The 14,102-nt window shown below is 38.5% G+C and overlaps 1 protein-coding gene across 4 annotated transcripts in view; it reads left to right on the forward strand.

Moving 5' to 3' along the window:
- The first annotated feature begins 2,757 nt into the window (after positions 1-2,757).
- The window catches only part of LOC122032271 (DNA ligase 4-like), a 34,449-nt gene continuing 23,104 nt past the window's right edge, over positions 2,758-14,102 (forward strand). For 3 of the 4 annotated variants that reach the window (XM_042591550.1, XM_042591554.1, XM_042591552.1), the window contains exons 1-4: positions 2,759-3,183; positions 12,821-12,912; positions 13,169-13,254; positions 13,339-13,475. In XM_042591550.1, coding sequence (XP_042447484.1) covers positions 2,848-3,183; positions 12,821-12,912; positions 13,169-13,254; positions 13,339-13,475 — 651 coding nt within the window. In that variant the 5' untranslated portion in view covers positions 2,759-2,847. Of the gene's footprint in view, positions 3,184-12,820; positions 12,913-13,168; positions 13,255-13,338; positions 13,476-14,102 lie in introns of all 4 variants that reach the window. The other variant, XM_042591553.1, reaches the window with a different exon arrangement.

Here is a 14,102-nt window from a genome sequence, read left to right on the forward strand (position 1 = left end):
TAAGATATAATAAAATAATAATAATAATGCAGGTGTAGATATATTTTAGATGTTTTTATTTGATCGTGAGTGTAGTTTTTTTTTTAATTGTAGCATGTATGTTTATTTAATTAGAATGGAAATTTTAAATTTTAGTAAAATTATTATTTTTTATTTATTAAAAAAATTAATTATAATTGATTTAATATGATTATTTTTGTCAAACATTTTTTCTAAAGTCGTTAATGATTCTAGAAATGTAGAAAACTCTGTTTTCTTGACGTCGTTAATGGCTCTAAAAGTTTAGGATTTATGTTTAGATTGAGAGCTAATTCATATTTTTTAAAAAATAATAATAATAATAAACAATTGCTGACAAATTTAAAGAGTTCAATTAAATTTATTTTAAATTTATAACAGATCTTTTGAATCCATTTATATATATATATATATAGAGGATTGATATGCTGCGCGCCTGCAAAGTGCGCGATTGTGCACGACTTGCACTTGATCGGTCTCTGGATCGATCAGGAACCTCCTGATCGATCCAGAGACCAATCAGGAGCAAGTAGCGCACAGTCACGCACTTTACAGACGCGCAGCATATCAATCCTCTATATATATATATATATATATATATATATTCTACATATTTACAGTTTTTATAATTTTTTAAATCTCTAAATTCATCCATATTTTTTTTAAAAAAAAATCAGTAGGTTAAATCCATCGATTATTTTTTATTAAGTCATATTTTATCTTTTTTTCAAAAATAAATATTTTAAATGTTGAAGCAGATTATATAATTACTTAGTAATCTTATTATTAAAATTATGTATCAGGCAGTCATAAAATTATATATATATATATATATATATATATATATATATATATATTACAAGTCATAAATCGAGACATTTACTTTAAACCTAAATTTTTTTAGTCTAAACATACTCAAAATCCTTGATTGGACTTTTGTTCATCCATAAGTGAGATATGAAAAAAGCATTAATAAATTTTGGCCAAAAGTAATTAATGAACTAGTACACATTACATTTAATTTAAATTTCTAATATATATTTTTTTTAAAATTATCTATGGATAAATTTTGTCCAATAGCTACTTATGTGCAAATTAACTCAAAACCTAAATCATTCCCTATTTGATTTTTTTTTTTATTTAAACCTCCTCAAATAACTAAGTCATCAAATTAGATTGGACTAATCGAATTTATCCGTTCCATTGAATAATATAAGTTATAGATAAAAGAAAAGGAGTTAACTTTCAAATTCTCCCTTTCAAGCATCCACATTAGATACTTTATTTAAAAGTTTTATCTTAAATTTTAGATATTGTAGCTAAAAAACATTTACATCAGTCATCCTATATATTATCTAAATTATGTATTTATGAACAGTACTTCTCTAAATTTAAGGAATAAATTTCATTGTTTAAATATTATAAAAGAGAGAAGAAATAGGGAAGCTAATATATGGTGTATTAAAAAATGGATATCTAAATTTAATAAAGTAATTTTTTATCCTTAATTATACATTTTGGATAAGGAAATTAGTATGGATGCTTTAATATTTATAATTCTAGAAAAACTTTAGATGTTAAAGTGAAATGTCACATGAATATCTATAGTCATGAATGTACATTACATGCCCTTTTGACAAAGAACTACTAACTCCAATATTGATGAAATACTATCAAAAACTTATATAAAGAGTACATCACAACCACTAGTCAGTAGTCAATTTGACAATCAATAATTACAATTTATTACCAATATCCATATATGATTTTATGATAATGGTAGGAAATATAACACTCCCCTATCACTCTCTAAATTTTGGGGTTAAATTATTACTTCATTCTATTATTTACATAATCTTAGGACTTAATTCTTTGCTAACTCTATATAGGATTTTTCTTCTTACAAAAGATTATGTTTTTTTTCCCTTTTCACACCTATAGTATTCTCCAATCATATTAGATTATCCATCTATTATCCATCATTTAAATTATTGCTTAACTCATCTAACAGCTCTACAAATACCTTAATTATTATAATAAAAGGTGAGTATGCTCACCCTAGACATTTTTTATAATCCATCTCTAGAGTATGTAAAGGAAGGTAAATCATGGAGTAAACTTATAGTCGATCATCAAGTAGTTAGGAGATGGGATAAGTTTTTTTCCCCAAAGGTATACATTTGTCAGGAATTGACCTCTTTTGATATTGTACTAATGCTCCTTTAGCCAGCTAGGCACCCCCGTGAGATAAATATTGAACCAAGTAATGTCAAATCTAGGGCGATCGATCTGACCTCACGGAAATTTCTATTAGCTACTAGGGGTTAATCAGGAAGCACCAATGATGGGTGCCCTAAAAGTCCACCATCTCTTGATTAAAAAAATTTATACAAATAAATCATAGCTAGAAATTAAACTATGGATCCTAGATATAATTGATAGCTCTACATGTAGCTTGGTTATAGATTGTGGATATTTTTCAGTAATAAGTGATTAATGGACAAAACACTTTAGATTCATTTTAAAACTGAATCATTATCTTCATGATATTTTTTTGAGTTTAAACCTGCTAAAATTTCTGATTTCAAATATTTTCAATTATTAATGAGTTGAAAAAAAAATCGATAATCATTAATGAGTTTTTAATGATCTAGACACATCAAATTCATTTGAAATCTATATCATTATTATTTATTTATTTTAACACTTGTATGATCTGAGTTAGACAACTTAAGCATGTTCGACCCCAGAAGTCAAAACCCCACCGCTGAGAATTGATCGAACACCGACAAGACGCTCATTCCGCAACCGCGAGCTTCGATCGAGCAGATGACGGACGCTACTGTGAGATTCGGGCTGCTGGTCAGCATGTTCCAGGCGATGCTCCGCGACCGGGCGGCAGTCAAGAAGCGGAAACGGTTTCGGACGTTCCTGGATCGGGTCTACACCGGCCGCGAGTACTTCAGCGCCATCCGCCTCATCCTCCCCGGCCTCGACCGCGAGCGCGGCACCTACGGCCTCAAGGAATCCGCCCTCGCCGCGTGCCTCGTCGACGCTCTAGGCCTCGCCAAGGACTCCCCCGACGCCCTCCGACTCATCAACTGGCGCAAGGGTGGCGCCCGATCCGGCGCTAATGCTGGAAACTTCGCTCTTGTGGCTGCGGAGGTCCTTTTCCCTTTCCAAAATCACTTCTTTTGCATTGCCGTGCACACACAAAAATAGTTTCCTTGCCTTTTTGTGATCCAAAGTCACTATGAGTACTCTCGCTTCTTCCCACATGCCTCATTGTTCTGTGAACGATTTAGTTTCTCATTTCTTGCAAGTACGTATCTTCATCCAGGGATTGCCATGTTAGCAAGCACAGTATAGCTAGGCTCCTTTTTTTTTTTTGGCTTTTTCAAACTATAGGCTGTTCATGATAAACGCATTCAATTCATTCTGTAGAACTACTTTCTAAATGTTTGCCTTTTGTCATAATGAATCCATCATGCCTGATGTTATTTTCTCGAGTGGAGAGGAAGGGCAACAGTCTACCCTCTAGATAAATGTAACGGATCATGTTCATCGTTATATTTACATACGAGAGGATTTTGGGAGGGTGAGAACCAGCTAAACGTTCAAAAAGGGTGGACACTTTAGTAACCAAAGGAAGTGCCTTTTCCTGAGTTTACCAATGGAAGGTTGATGCTTAGGAGTAAGGAAGCCAGTGTGAGGAGGGAGTTTGGTGGGCCGAAGCAAAATTATGAATCAAGTTGGTCTCCTGCATCAACTGTGGGATGATTTTTATTTCCCCATTTTGCAAAAAACTTTGGTCTACTTCGGGGAGAAGAGGGGCTCCAGTTGGTGAAAAGTGTCAGCATGGAAGGTGTTGAGGTCTTGCTGCCCTGCATTTAGGTAAGTTATGGGCGAGAATGTTATGCCCATGATGTATATGGAATGATCTTGAGAGGTGCTAACAATCTTGACACAGTGAAAGGTAAGTAGGATGAAGTGAGATTTGCCATCTGATTCCCATTTGCTATGGTGTGGAAGAAAGTGGTGTTTATCTCTCAGCTTTGCCCCTTTTATTCGGCACTATTTTCCCTATACTTTACTTTATTCCTATTTTTAATCTTTACGAGAAATGAGAAAAATGCAACGAAGAGCTGAGTGCTTCATTCCACTAACAAATTATTATACTCTAGTTACCTTTGACCATTTTAGTCAAGATTTATAATATAATGCATAAATTCAAGAGTTTGATGATTCTTGAAGCTCTTCTTACATGCCCTTATTGGGTACTGACCATTAGTTCCAAGATCTTTGTGTCTATTTGCTTATGATAACTTTTTTTTAAAGTTAATTTTTAGTTGCTTTGTTCTATCAGATCCGCGAGTTGTGTATGAAATTAGTAAAACATGTTAGGACCAAAAGTAGCTAGAGGGGGGGTGAATAGCTCGTCGCGTTCGCTCGGTGCTCGGCGGTGCTTGTTCCTTCAAAGATGTGCAGCGGAAATACAAAGAAACAATCACACAACGCTAACACGGTTGGTTTACTTGGTATCCACCTCACAAGAGGTGACTAATCCAAGGATCCACACCAACACACACACCCTCCACTATGAATAACACTCCTTTATGGTAACTACCAAAGGCGGAGAAGCCCTACAACTCTCTCAATACAAGAAGAAGAAAGGGAAATACAAGATAAGCAAAAGCTTACAAGATGTGCAATAAAAACCTTAACCCTAACTTCTTCCTCTTGCAATAGATCCGCCTCTTGACTTGGAGAACTTCCAAGATCCTTCAAGAACTGGTGATCTCGAGCTTGAGAAGAGTTGTGGAGGAGCTGAAGATCCGAAATGAATCGGTGAAGAGATCCTGAAGGAATCGCGCGGCTAAAGCGACGCTAACGGTCGAATCCCAATCGATTGGATTGCTCCCGATCGATCGGAGGCTTTGGATCGATCCACGGATCGATCCAGCGCCTTCGCTCGAATGCGGATCGATCCACGGATCGATCCAGCGCTTATCGCGGACGGCGTCCCAATCGATCCAGCGATCGATTGGGACCTCTGATCGATCCACGGATCGATCCGGAGGGTTCGCGAGGACTCACCGGATCGATCGGCGGATCGATCCGGATCTTCTGGATCGATCCACCGATCGATCCGGATCTTCTGGATCGATCCACCGATCGATCCGGATGACGGATCGATCCGGATCTGCTGGATCGATCCAGAGATCGATCGGTCTGCGGATCGATCCAGATCTGGATCGATCCACGGATCAATCCAACCCTGGATCGATCCACGGATCAATCAAACTCTTTGGATCGATCCACGGATCGATCCAACCTGGTTTTGTCCAAAACCAAGTCTAAAGCCCCTAAACCAACATCTAGTCAACCACGACTTGTTGGTACATAAGACCTAGCATCCGGTCACCCTGGCTAGGACTCTCTCACCAAGTGTCCGGTCGATCCTTTGACCCACTTGGACTTTCTCTTCTTGCCAAGTATCAGGTCCCCTCAACCTACTTGGACTTTTCTTTCGTGCAGTATCATTGATCCTTCGACCTACTTGGATTCTCACCAAACGTCAACCTTCGACCCATTTGGATTTCTCTCTGGCTTCACTCACGGGACTTTCCCAATTGCCTAGCTTCACTCACTGGGTCTCTCACCTGGCTTCACTCACCGGATTTTCTCTCCGCCTAACTTCACTCACTAGACTTCCCCAGTGCCTGGTCATCCTTGACCTGCCTGACTCTTCTTCAATCAACCTTGCGTTGTCAAACATCGAAACCCAAACCAAGACTCAACTTGGTCAACCAGTCAACCTTGACGAGGGATGCTCCAACAATCTCCCTTTTGATGTTTGACAATACCAACACTATCACTTACAATACCACACGTAAGTTAGGCTAATCCCATAGCCTAAACCTTCTTCATGCCACTAGGTAATGAATACATAAGTTAAGCCCTTCATTCTCCCCCTAAGAGGGCAAACTCCCTCTAGGTAATGAAAGCCTAACTTACTCCTTTTCATTCTCCCTCTATTGACACACATCAACCCATCTTTGAGCACACATCAACCCGTGCCTCAATTTTGGGCACTCTTCAACAAATGCCCCATTGTTGAAAACTCTCCCCCTGAAGAGTTGCTCATCGTTGTTCACAACTTCACTCGTTGTGACCAACACGATAATGAAGGTCCCATACCCTTCATTAACCTTAACCCTACATTCTCCCCCAATGTAGGCAAATGCCCATCCTTGAGCATTATCCACTTGAAGCCACTTGAACAATGAGGATATCCACTCCCCATTAAAGTTCAAACGCTCAACCTTGAGCATGTTCTTAACGGAAGGTTGACCACCTTCCAAGGTTCATGAAAAATAATTTTCATGTCTTTAAAGAGTCCCTCCCCCTAAAGACATGGTGGTAACTTCTGTCATTGCACCAACAATGACTTGGAATCCCCAAAACTTTAGGAAACCCAAATTTAGAAGTTTTGAGGTTCAAATATTCAAAATTTGAAACAAACCTCAACCTAAACTTCAACTTAGCCTTCCTTAACCAATCCATCCTTGTTTTCTACACGAAAACACCCTTTGTATGTATACAAATGTATTTTCAGGGGTTTAGAATGGTTACCTAGACTAAAATAGAGAGTGCTGAAATCAGGCCTTCCCAGCCAAAATCAGCATCCTGGATCGATTGGAGTTGGGTTCCAATCGATTCAACCTATCTGAATCGATCCAATGATCGATTCAGGATGTGTGGATCGATCGGCTGATCGAATTGCCTTCTGAATCGATCCACTGATCGATTCAGGCACTCCAATCGATCCATGGATCGATTGGAGCTCTGATAGTTGCTGAAATTCAAAATCAGCCAACTTCAGAAATCCCTAGAAAATTCTACAAAAATCCAAAAATCATGAAATTTCGTGTAGACATTTCTTAGGGCATAATTTATCAAGGAAAAATAGTTTTCTAAGAAAATACCTCATATTTTCAAAATTGACACAAACTTGAAAGCTTGCTAAAACTTTAGCGTTTTCTTCAAGTTTGTGTCTAACTATTCAATGGTGATTACTATCAAAAGATAGCCTTCACCAAGGTTTTCCAAAAGCATTTTGAAATAATTTTCAAAACCAATATCCCATCACATTCCTTGGGCTTAATGCACATGACTTGTACATTAGCTTTCCCAATGATGGGAAAACACATAACTATGTGTTTTGATGAACCTAAAACTCAAAAGAATGCACTAAATCAACATGTTGAGTTTTGTTCATCATTCTAACATCTCACTTGTATCTAATGTGCACTAAAACACATACAAGTCACCTTATAGTCCTTGTGAGATGTGAGATTTTAGTTTTGCCCTATTCTAGGGATCATGCATATCTATCTAGGCATTTTTAGAGATATTAGACATCCACCTAGGATGTCACTTGTTAATAAGTGTTGTTAAATGTCATTTGTCCTTAATTACAAGGAATTAAACTTAATGCATGATTATGTTATGGCATACATCAAAAGGAGATAATGTTCAAAAGAAAGTACCCTATAGCTATATGATGCATGCGTGTCGTGACATGGTATTTTTTGGATTTTTCATAGTAAGATATGAATGCAACAATAAATATGATGTCATGGCATATGATGGGCAAGCAATCATGACAAGTTTTAACATAAATAAAAATATACCTAGATTCCCTATCTAAGTATCCTTAACCACTTAGCTACCTTAAAAGGTTAAACCTAGATTGCCCTAAATGCTTCAAGAAAATGCCAAAACCTAAATTGACATTTATATTTCTCTTGATTTGTTTATGCCAATTGAAATTAAGCTTATTTCTCAAATGTTGGCATATTTCGTTCTTCCACAAGAGTAGCATTTTAAATTAAGGCTTAGATTGACCTTAAGTTTCCTAAGAACATACAAAAATTCCAACTTGGTAGTTCTTATGATTTTCCCAATTTGTGTCACTTAAAATATCATCCAATTTATCAAATTGTGACACATTTTACTCTTCTCAAGAGTAAACATAAATCCACTTCATTTTCAAAGGTTAATAATAACCTTGAAAATGCTCCTTGAGTGTCAATTTCTTCAAAGTTGGGTTAACTACCCTTCTTCTTAGAGTTGACACTCTCTAACCCATCTATGGGGTAGAGAAGATGCTCCTAGGAACCCAAAATCTATTGGTGCTCCTTGGATGCTCTAGGTATTCACTAGGGATAACTTCCCTAGATACCTTCCTAGTGACCTTGTTTGGCTTCTTAGAAGCCTTGGTCACTTTTTCTAAGTCAACCCTAGGGATTGCTTCCCTTGTGACCTTGTTAGTGACTTTCTTAGACTTCTTAGAAGTCTTAGTCACATTTATTGCAAAAATACTCTTAGGAATAACCTTCCTAGTATTTTTGACTTGACCACTAGACCTAGGGTTGGTTCCATAACTATATGGAACCCTATGGTAAGAGGGCACATCCTTCTTAGCCTTGGGTTTGTATCCCAACCCTCTATGGTCATTAGATGACCTTTGTGCTTCTAGACCTAGGCTATGCTCATGTTGCCCTTTTAGGATATTTTCCATCCTTTTTAGGGTCTTTTCCATTTTATCAAGCCTTGACCTCAAGACTTGATTTTCTATCATTAAATCCTTAGATTTTGATTTTCATTACACCCATGAGCATTTTTGTTTTTGGGCTTGTATCTATTATCCTTAGTGTTCTTGCCCAAGTGCCCATCTACCTTCCTAACCTTAGGTTGGGTAGTTTTGGCATGTAGGGCCACATGCTTTTCCTTAAAGCCCTCATGCTTCCTATTCTTATGGTAAATCGGATTAAAATGATAAAAATTAGAACTATCATGCTTTTTATCATAATGTAAAGGAGTAGGCTCAATAAATGTTACCTTCTTCTTTACCTTGGAGGCTCCCCCTTGACTAATGCCTCCTTGAGCCTTGACCATCTTCTTCCCATTGAGGCATTGACTCCGGTAATGCCCCTTTTGATTGCAAGAGAAGCATATGATATGCTCCTTGCTCTTCTTTGTTCCGGGAATGGTCTCCTTTGGCTTCACCTTGCCCTTTTGTGCCACTTGGCCCTTCTTCTTGGCCAAGTTGGGACACTTGCTCTTGTAGTGTCCATTTTCCCTACACTCAAAACATATTATATGATTTTTATTTTTAATTGAAACATTTATACCTTTGTGTGTAGGGGTGACATCTTTTCCTTTGGATCCGGAGGTAGAAGCTTCCTCTTGATCGGACCTTGATTCTCCTCCATTTGATTTTTCTTGACTTGTAGAGGTAGTTGCTTCTTCCTCCTCTTCTTCTCTCGACCCGGATGTAGAAGCTTCTCCTTCTTCTTGATCCGGCGTCACCAAGGATTGCTCCCCCTCAATCCTAGAGGTGGAGGCTTCATCATCTTGAATATGAAACAAGGAGTATGCTCCCTCCTTGTTCCCTCCGGTGCATTCCCTTGAGGATGAAGCTTCTTGGATTTCCTCTTCTTCGGAGGTTGAGCATCTCTCAACCTCGGAGTCCTCCTCTTGGTCTTGCTCCAAAGAGTCACCCTCTCTGGATTCTTTTTGCTCTTGTACAGTGGAGGGGATCTCTTCATGAAGCTTGGCCAATTTGCTCCATAGTTCCTTTGCATCTTCAAATTCTCCAATTTTGCAAAGGATGGTGCTTGGCAATAAATTGACCAAGAGCTTGGTCACTTTGTCATTGGCCTCGCACCTTTGGACTTGCTCTTGGCTCCACTTGCTCCTCTTGAAAACTTTGCCCTTTGAATTTCTTGGAGCCTCGAAGCCTTCCATTAGAGCAAACCATTGCTCTACCTCCATCATAAGGAAATTTTCGATTCTTGATTTCCAAGAATCGAAACTCATGGAAGTGTATGGTGGAGCCACCCTTGTGTCAAATCCAAGTCCATCTTGGAATTGCATCTTGAAGTTGAGCTTGATAAAGTCTTGAACTTGAAGAATTTGCTCCAACTTCTTCACCCTCTAGCTTTTCTTGTTATACTTGACCCTTCCGGCGATGATTCCGGTGAAGAGCGGCCTCGCTCTGATACCACTTGTTAGGACCAAAAGTAGCTAGAGGGGGGGTGAATAGCTCGTCGCGTTCGCTCGGTGCTCGGCGGTGCTTGTTCCTTCAAAGATGTGCAGCGGAAATACAAAGAAACAATCACACAACGCTAACACGGTTGGTTTACTTGGTATCCACCTCACAAGAGGTGACTAATCCAAGGATCCACACCAACACACACACCCTCCACTATGAATAACACTCCTTTATGGTAACTACCAAAGGCGGAGAAGCCCTACAACTCTCTCAATACAAGAAGAAGAAAGGGAAATACAAGATAAGCAAAAGCTTACAAGATGTGCAATAAAAACCTTAACCCTAACTTCTTCCTCTTGCAATAGATCCGCCTCTTGACTTGGAGAACTTCCAAGATCCTTCAAGAACTGGTGATCTCGAGCTTGAGAAGAGTTGTGGAGGAGCTGGTGAAGATCTGAAATGAATCGGTGAAGAGATGCTGAAGGAATCGCACGCCAACAGCTATAAACGACGCCAACGGTCGAATCCCAATCGATTGGATTGCTCCCAATCGATCGGGGAGGCTTTGGATCGATCCACGGATCGATCCAGAGCGCCTCTGTGCTCTGGAAAAATGCCTGGATCGATCCACGGATCGATCCAGCGCTTATCGCGCGAAGCAGCAGCGTCCCAATCGATCCACTGATCGATTGGGACCTCTGGATCGATCCACGGATCGATCCAGAGGGGTTCTGTTCGCGGGGACTCACCGGATCGATCGGCGGATCGATCCGGATCTTCTGGATCGATCCACTGATCGATCCAAATCTGCTGGATCGATCCACGGATCAATCCACGGATCAATCCAAACCTGCTGGATCAATCCACGGATCAATCCAAACCTTGGTTTTTGTCCAAAACCAAGTCTAAAGCCCCCTAAACCAACATCTAGTCAACCATGACTTGTTGGTACATAAGACCTAGCATCCGGTCACCCTTGACCGGCTAGGACTCTCTCACCAAGTGTCTGGTCAATCCCTTTGACCCACTTGGACTTTTCTCTTCTTGCCAAGTATCCGGTCAGTCCCTCTAACCTACTTGGACTTTTCTTTCTCGTGCCAAGTATCCGATCAATCCCTTTGACCTACTTGGATTCTCACCAAATGTCTGGTCAACCTTGACCCATTTGGATTTCTCTTGCCTGGCTTCACTCACCAGGACTTTCCCAATTGCCTATCTTCACTCACTAGGTCTCTCACCTGGCTTCACTCACCAGGATTTTCCTCCTGCCTAGCTTCACTCACTAGGACTTCCCAGTCAAGTATCCGGTCATCCTTGACCTACTTGACTCTTCTTCAATCAACCTTGCATTGTCAAACATCGAAACCCAAACCAAGACTCAAGCTTGGTCAACCAGGTCAACCTTGACCTGAGGGATGTTGCACCAACAAAACAAACAATTACTATCAGTTGGAAGAGGCGCCCACAGGTGGATGTAAACCCCAGTGTTATACCATCTCCTAGTGTAAAGTATTCTTATGCATTGGAGTACTAGTCCATTTGAGTCCACAAGGTTTACAATACCATTCCTGTGTTGGGTATCAATGGCTTGCCAGAATATTAGAGCCTTTGCTACCGACACTCCTATTATGGGTCAGTACAGTTTATTCAAGTTGGCATCATTTGAGAAGTAAAAGAAATGGAAAATGAAGAAGATGCAATGGAGAAGTTGTTACAGCAATAAAGAAGAAGAAGCTTACCTGCAATTTCGTGGCTGTTCAGGATCTGGATTTGGCTGTCTTGAGGTGTTTTATGCATGGTGGCTGATCAGAACCATGTGTGTTGCTGAGTTTCAGGCAGCACAGAACAGTATTCAAAACCGTGTTGATTCCAACTAGATTGCATCTAATATCTTCGTGTTGAGTATTAGAGACGTAGGAACAAAGATGGAACAGTTCATCTGTCTTTGATTGGAATATCTTATGCTGTTAAAATAATAAAAATCTTAAACCTTGTATTTAGATGCCCTGGTTTCTGAACTGAAGAAAGTAATGGAAGGAATTGGGTTATGGTTTGTTAAATCCCTCTCTCCTCTCCTTATGTTTCCATTGAAAGAAACCTCAACTCAAATTTATCTAAGATTTGTTACCTGACAAGACTGCACGATTAGAGTTGGCTTGTTGACTGATTGTAGATTTATGAAAAATTTATTGCTTCATTGACTGCAAAATGTTTTTAACAAGTAGTTACATCAAAATTAGACTTGAAGCCTTCTGGTTAATAAATTTTGGATCAAACTTCTGTTTTCTAGCTTAAATTCTTGTCTCTATTCTTTTGTCTTTTCGTATACCAAAATCTTAGGGTTTGTTGCCCCAGTAACATAGGCTGACACTAAATTTTTAGATTCCTTCTATCCAAGTCCGAGTAACATAGGCTGACCCTAAATCAAGTAGTGGTGATAGGTAAAGATTTTAAACAATGATAACCAAAAAAACCTGTTTATGCTAACCATTGCTGCTCCTACAATTTTTTGAGCAATGTGCAGCCAGTTCTTGTGACAAATAAATGGATAATGCATTTTAACCGATCTATTCATGTCAATATTTACTCATCTTTCATTTTTCTAATGTATCTTTTTGGTTTATTGCTTGGTGCAACTTCATGGGGGTTCTAGAGAACCTCAGTCTTCATATCCTAAAAGCTTGTTGGATTTCTTTCCTTGATATCTTGTTCACGTGAACTCTGCTGCTTGCTTTTCAGGTTCTTCAATGCAGGCAGGGGATGGTTTCTGGAGGGCTCACAATCAAAGAGCTGAATGATATGCTTGATCAATTAGCATCAACGGAAAACAAGTACCTATTATATGCAAACTAGTTGGCAGATATCTGTCTATATTGTAGAAATGTTGGACTCTTTTGTTCACTTAAGCTATTGAAATGATACTTTTCCTCTTAAGGAAATTCCAACTTTTATATATCATTCTTGAACCTCTATTGTTGCCATGTAGAATTTGTATATTTCAGTTTTTTTTTATCATTGTTTGCTCAATTTCTCTTTCTGTTTGTCTTTTTCACCCATCAAGTTGTGGTTAATTATCCAACCAAACAGGGGCGAAAAAGCTGCTGTTCTGTCAAGTCTCATAAAGAAAACAAATGCCTTGGAAATGAAGTGGATTCTCATGATTATCCTTAAAGGTATTATAAGCTCATGTATTTAATATTCTCTTAACTTGTCTCTCCCCATGGATTTTTTTTTTTTAAATTTAATTTTTCTTGTAGATTTAAAGCTGGGAATTAGTGAAAAAAGCATATTTCATGAATTTCATCTTGATGCTGAAGATCTATTCAATGTCACTTGCGACCTTAAATTAGTATGTGAAAAGTTGAGAGATCGCACACAGCGACAAAAGAAACAGGTATTTTTAGGTTTTTATGATTTTTTATTACATTGACTATTTGCCTAAATAGATGTCAAATTCATTAGAAAAAAAGATGTGCTTTAACTAGCAAAATTTACACGGGCATGGAGTTGCAGACAGTTATTCTATGAAGTGCATAAGCAAAATTTTGAATTTTAGGCTCTTTGTTGGGTACTTTTCGAAGAAGTGATCCTGCAAAAGTTTCATTTACTCAAACAACTGATATAGATGATTAATACTAGTTAGAAACTTTCAAGTGAGCAATTTATGCCAATATGATTAATTACACAAGAAATATTAATCTTTCAAGGGGCAAGAAAGTTTTTTCCATTGTGTTGGGTTTGCCTTAAAAAAGAAAAGAAAAGAAAAGAAAAAAGAGATGAAATTATTGATATCTCTTGGTTACTTCAAAGGAAACAGTGTTTACCCTTGAGGAGAGGAGAGGAGAGGAGGAATCACTCTGAACTTGTTTCCTTGAATAATGGGAAAAAGGTAGAGTGAAAGGAGTGGAGTGAATGGAAATGGTAAGCTTGAATGTCTTCCTCATCTATCTCACCTCATCTGTAGATGTCACCTTGCTTGTCTCATTTGTAAACCCACTCAACAACCTCATGTCATCTCACC

This window comes from Zingiber officinale, chromosome 11A, assembly GCF_018446385.1.
Source record: "Zingiber officinale cultivar Zhangliang chromosome 11A, Zo_v1.1, whole genome shotgun sequence".
Taxonomy (NCBI): domain Eukaryota; kingdom Viridiplantae; phylum Streptophyta; class Magnoliopsida; order Zingiberales; family Zingiberaceae; genus Zingiber; species Zingiber officinale.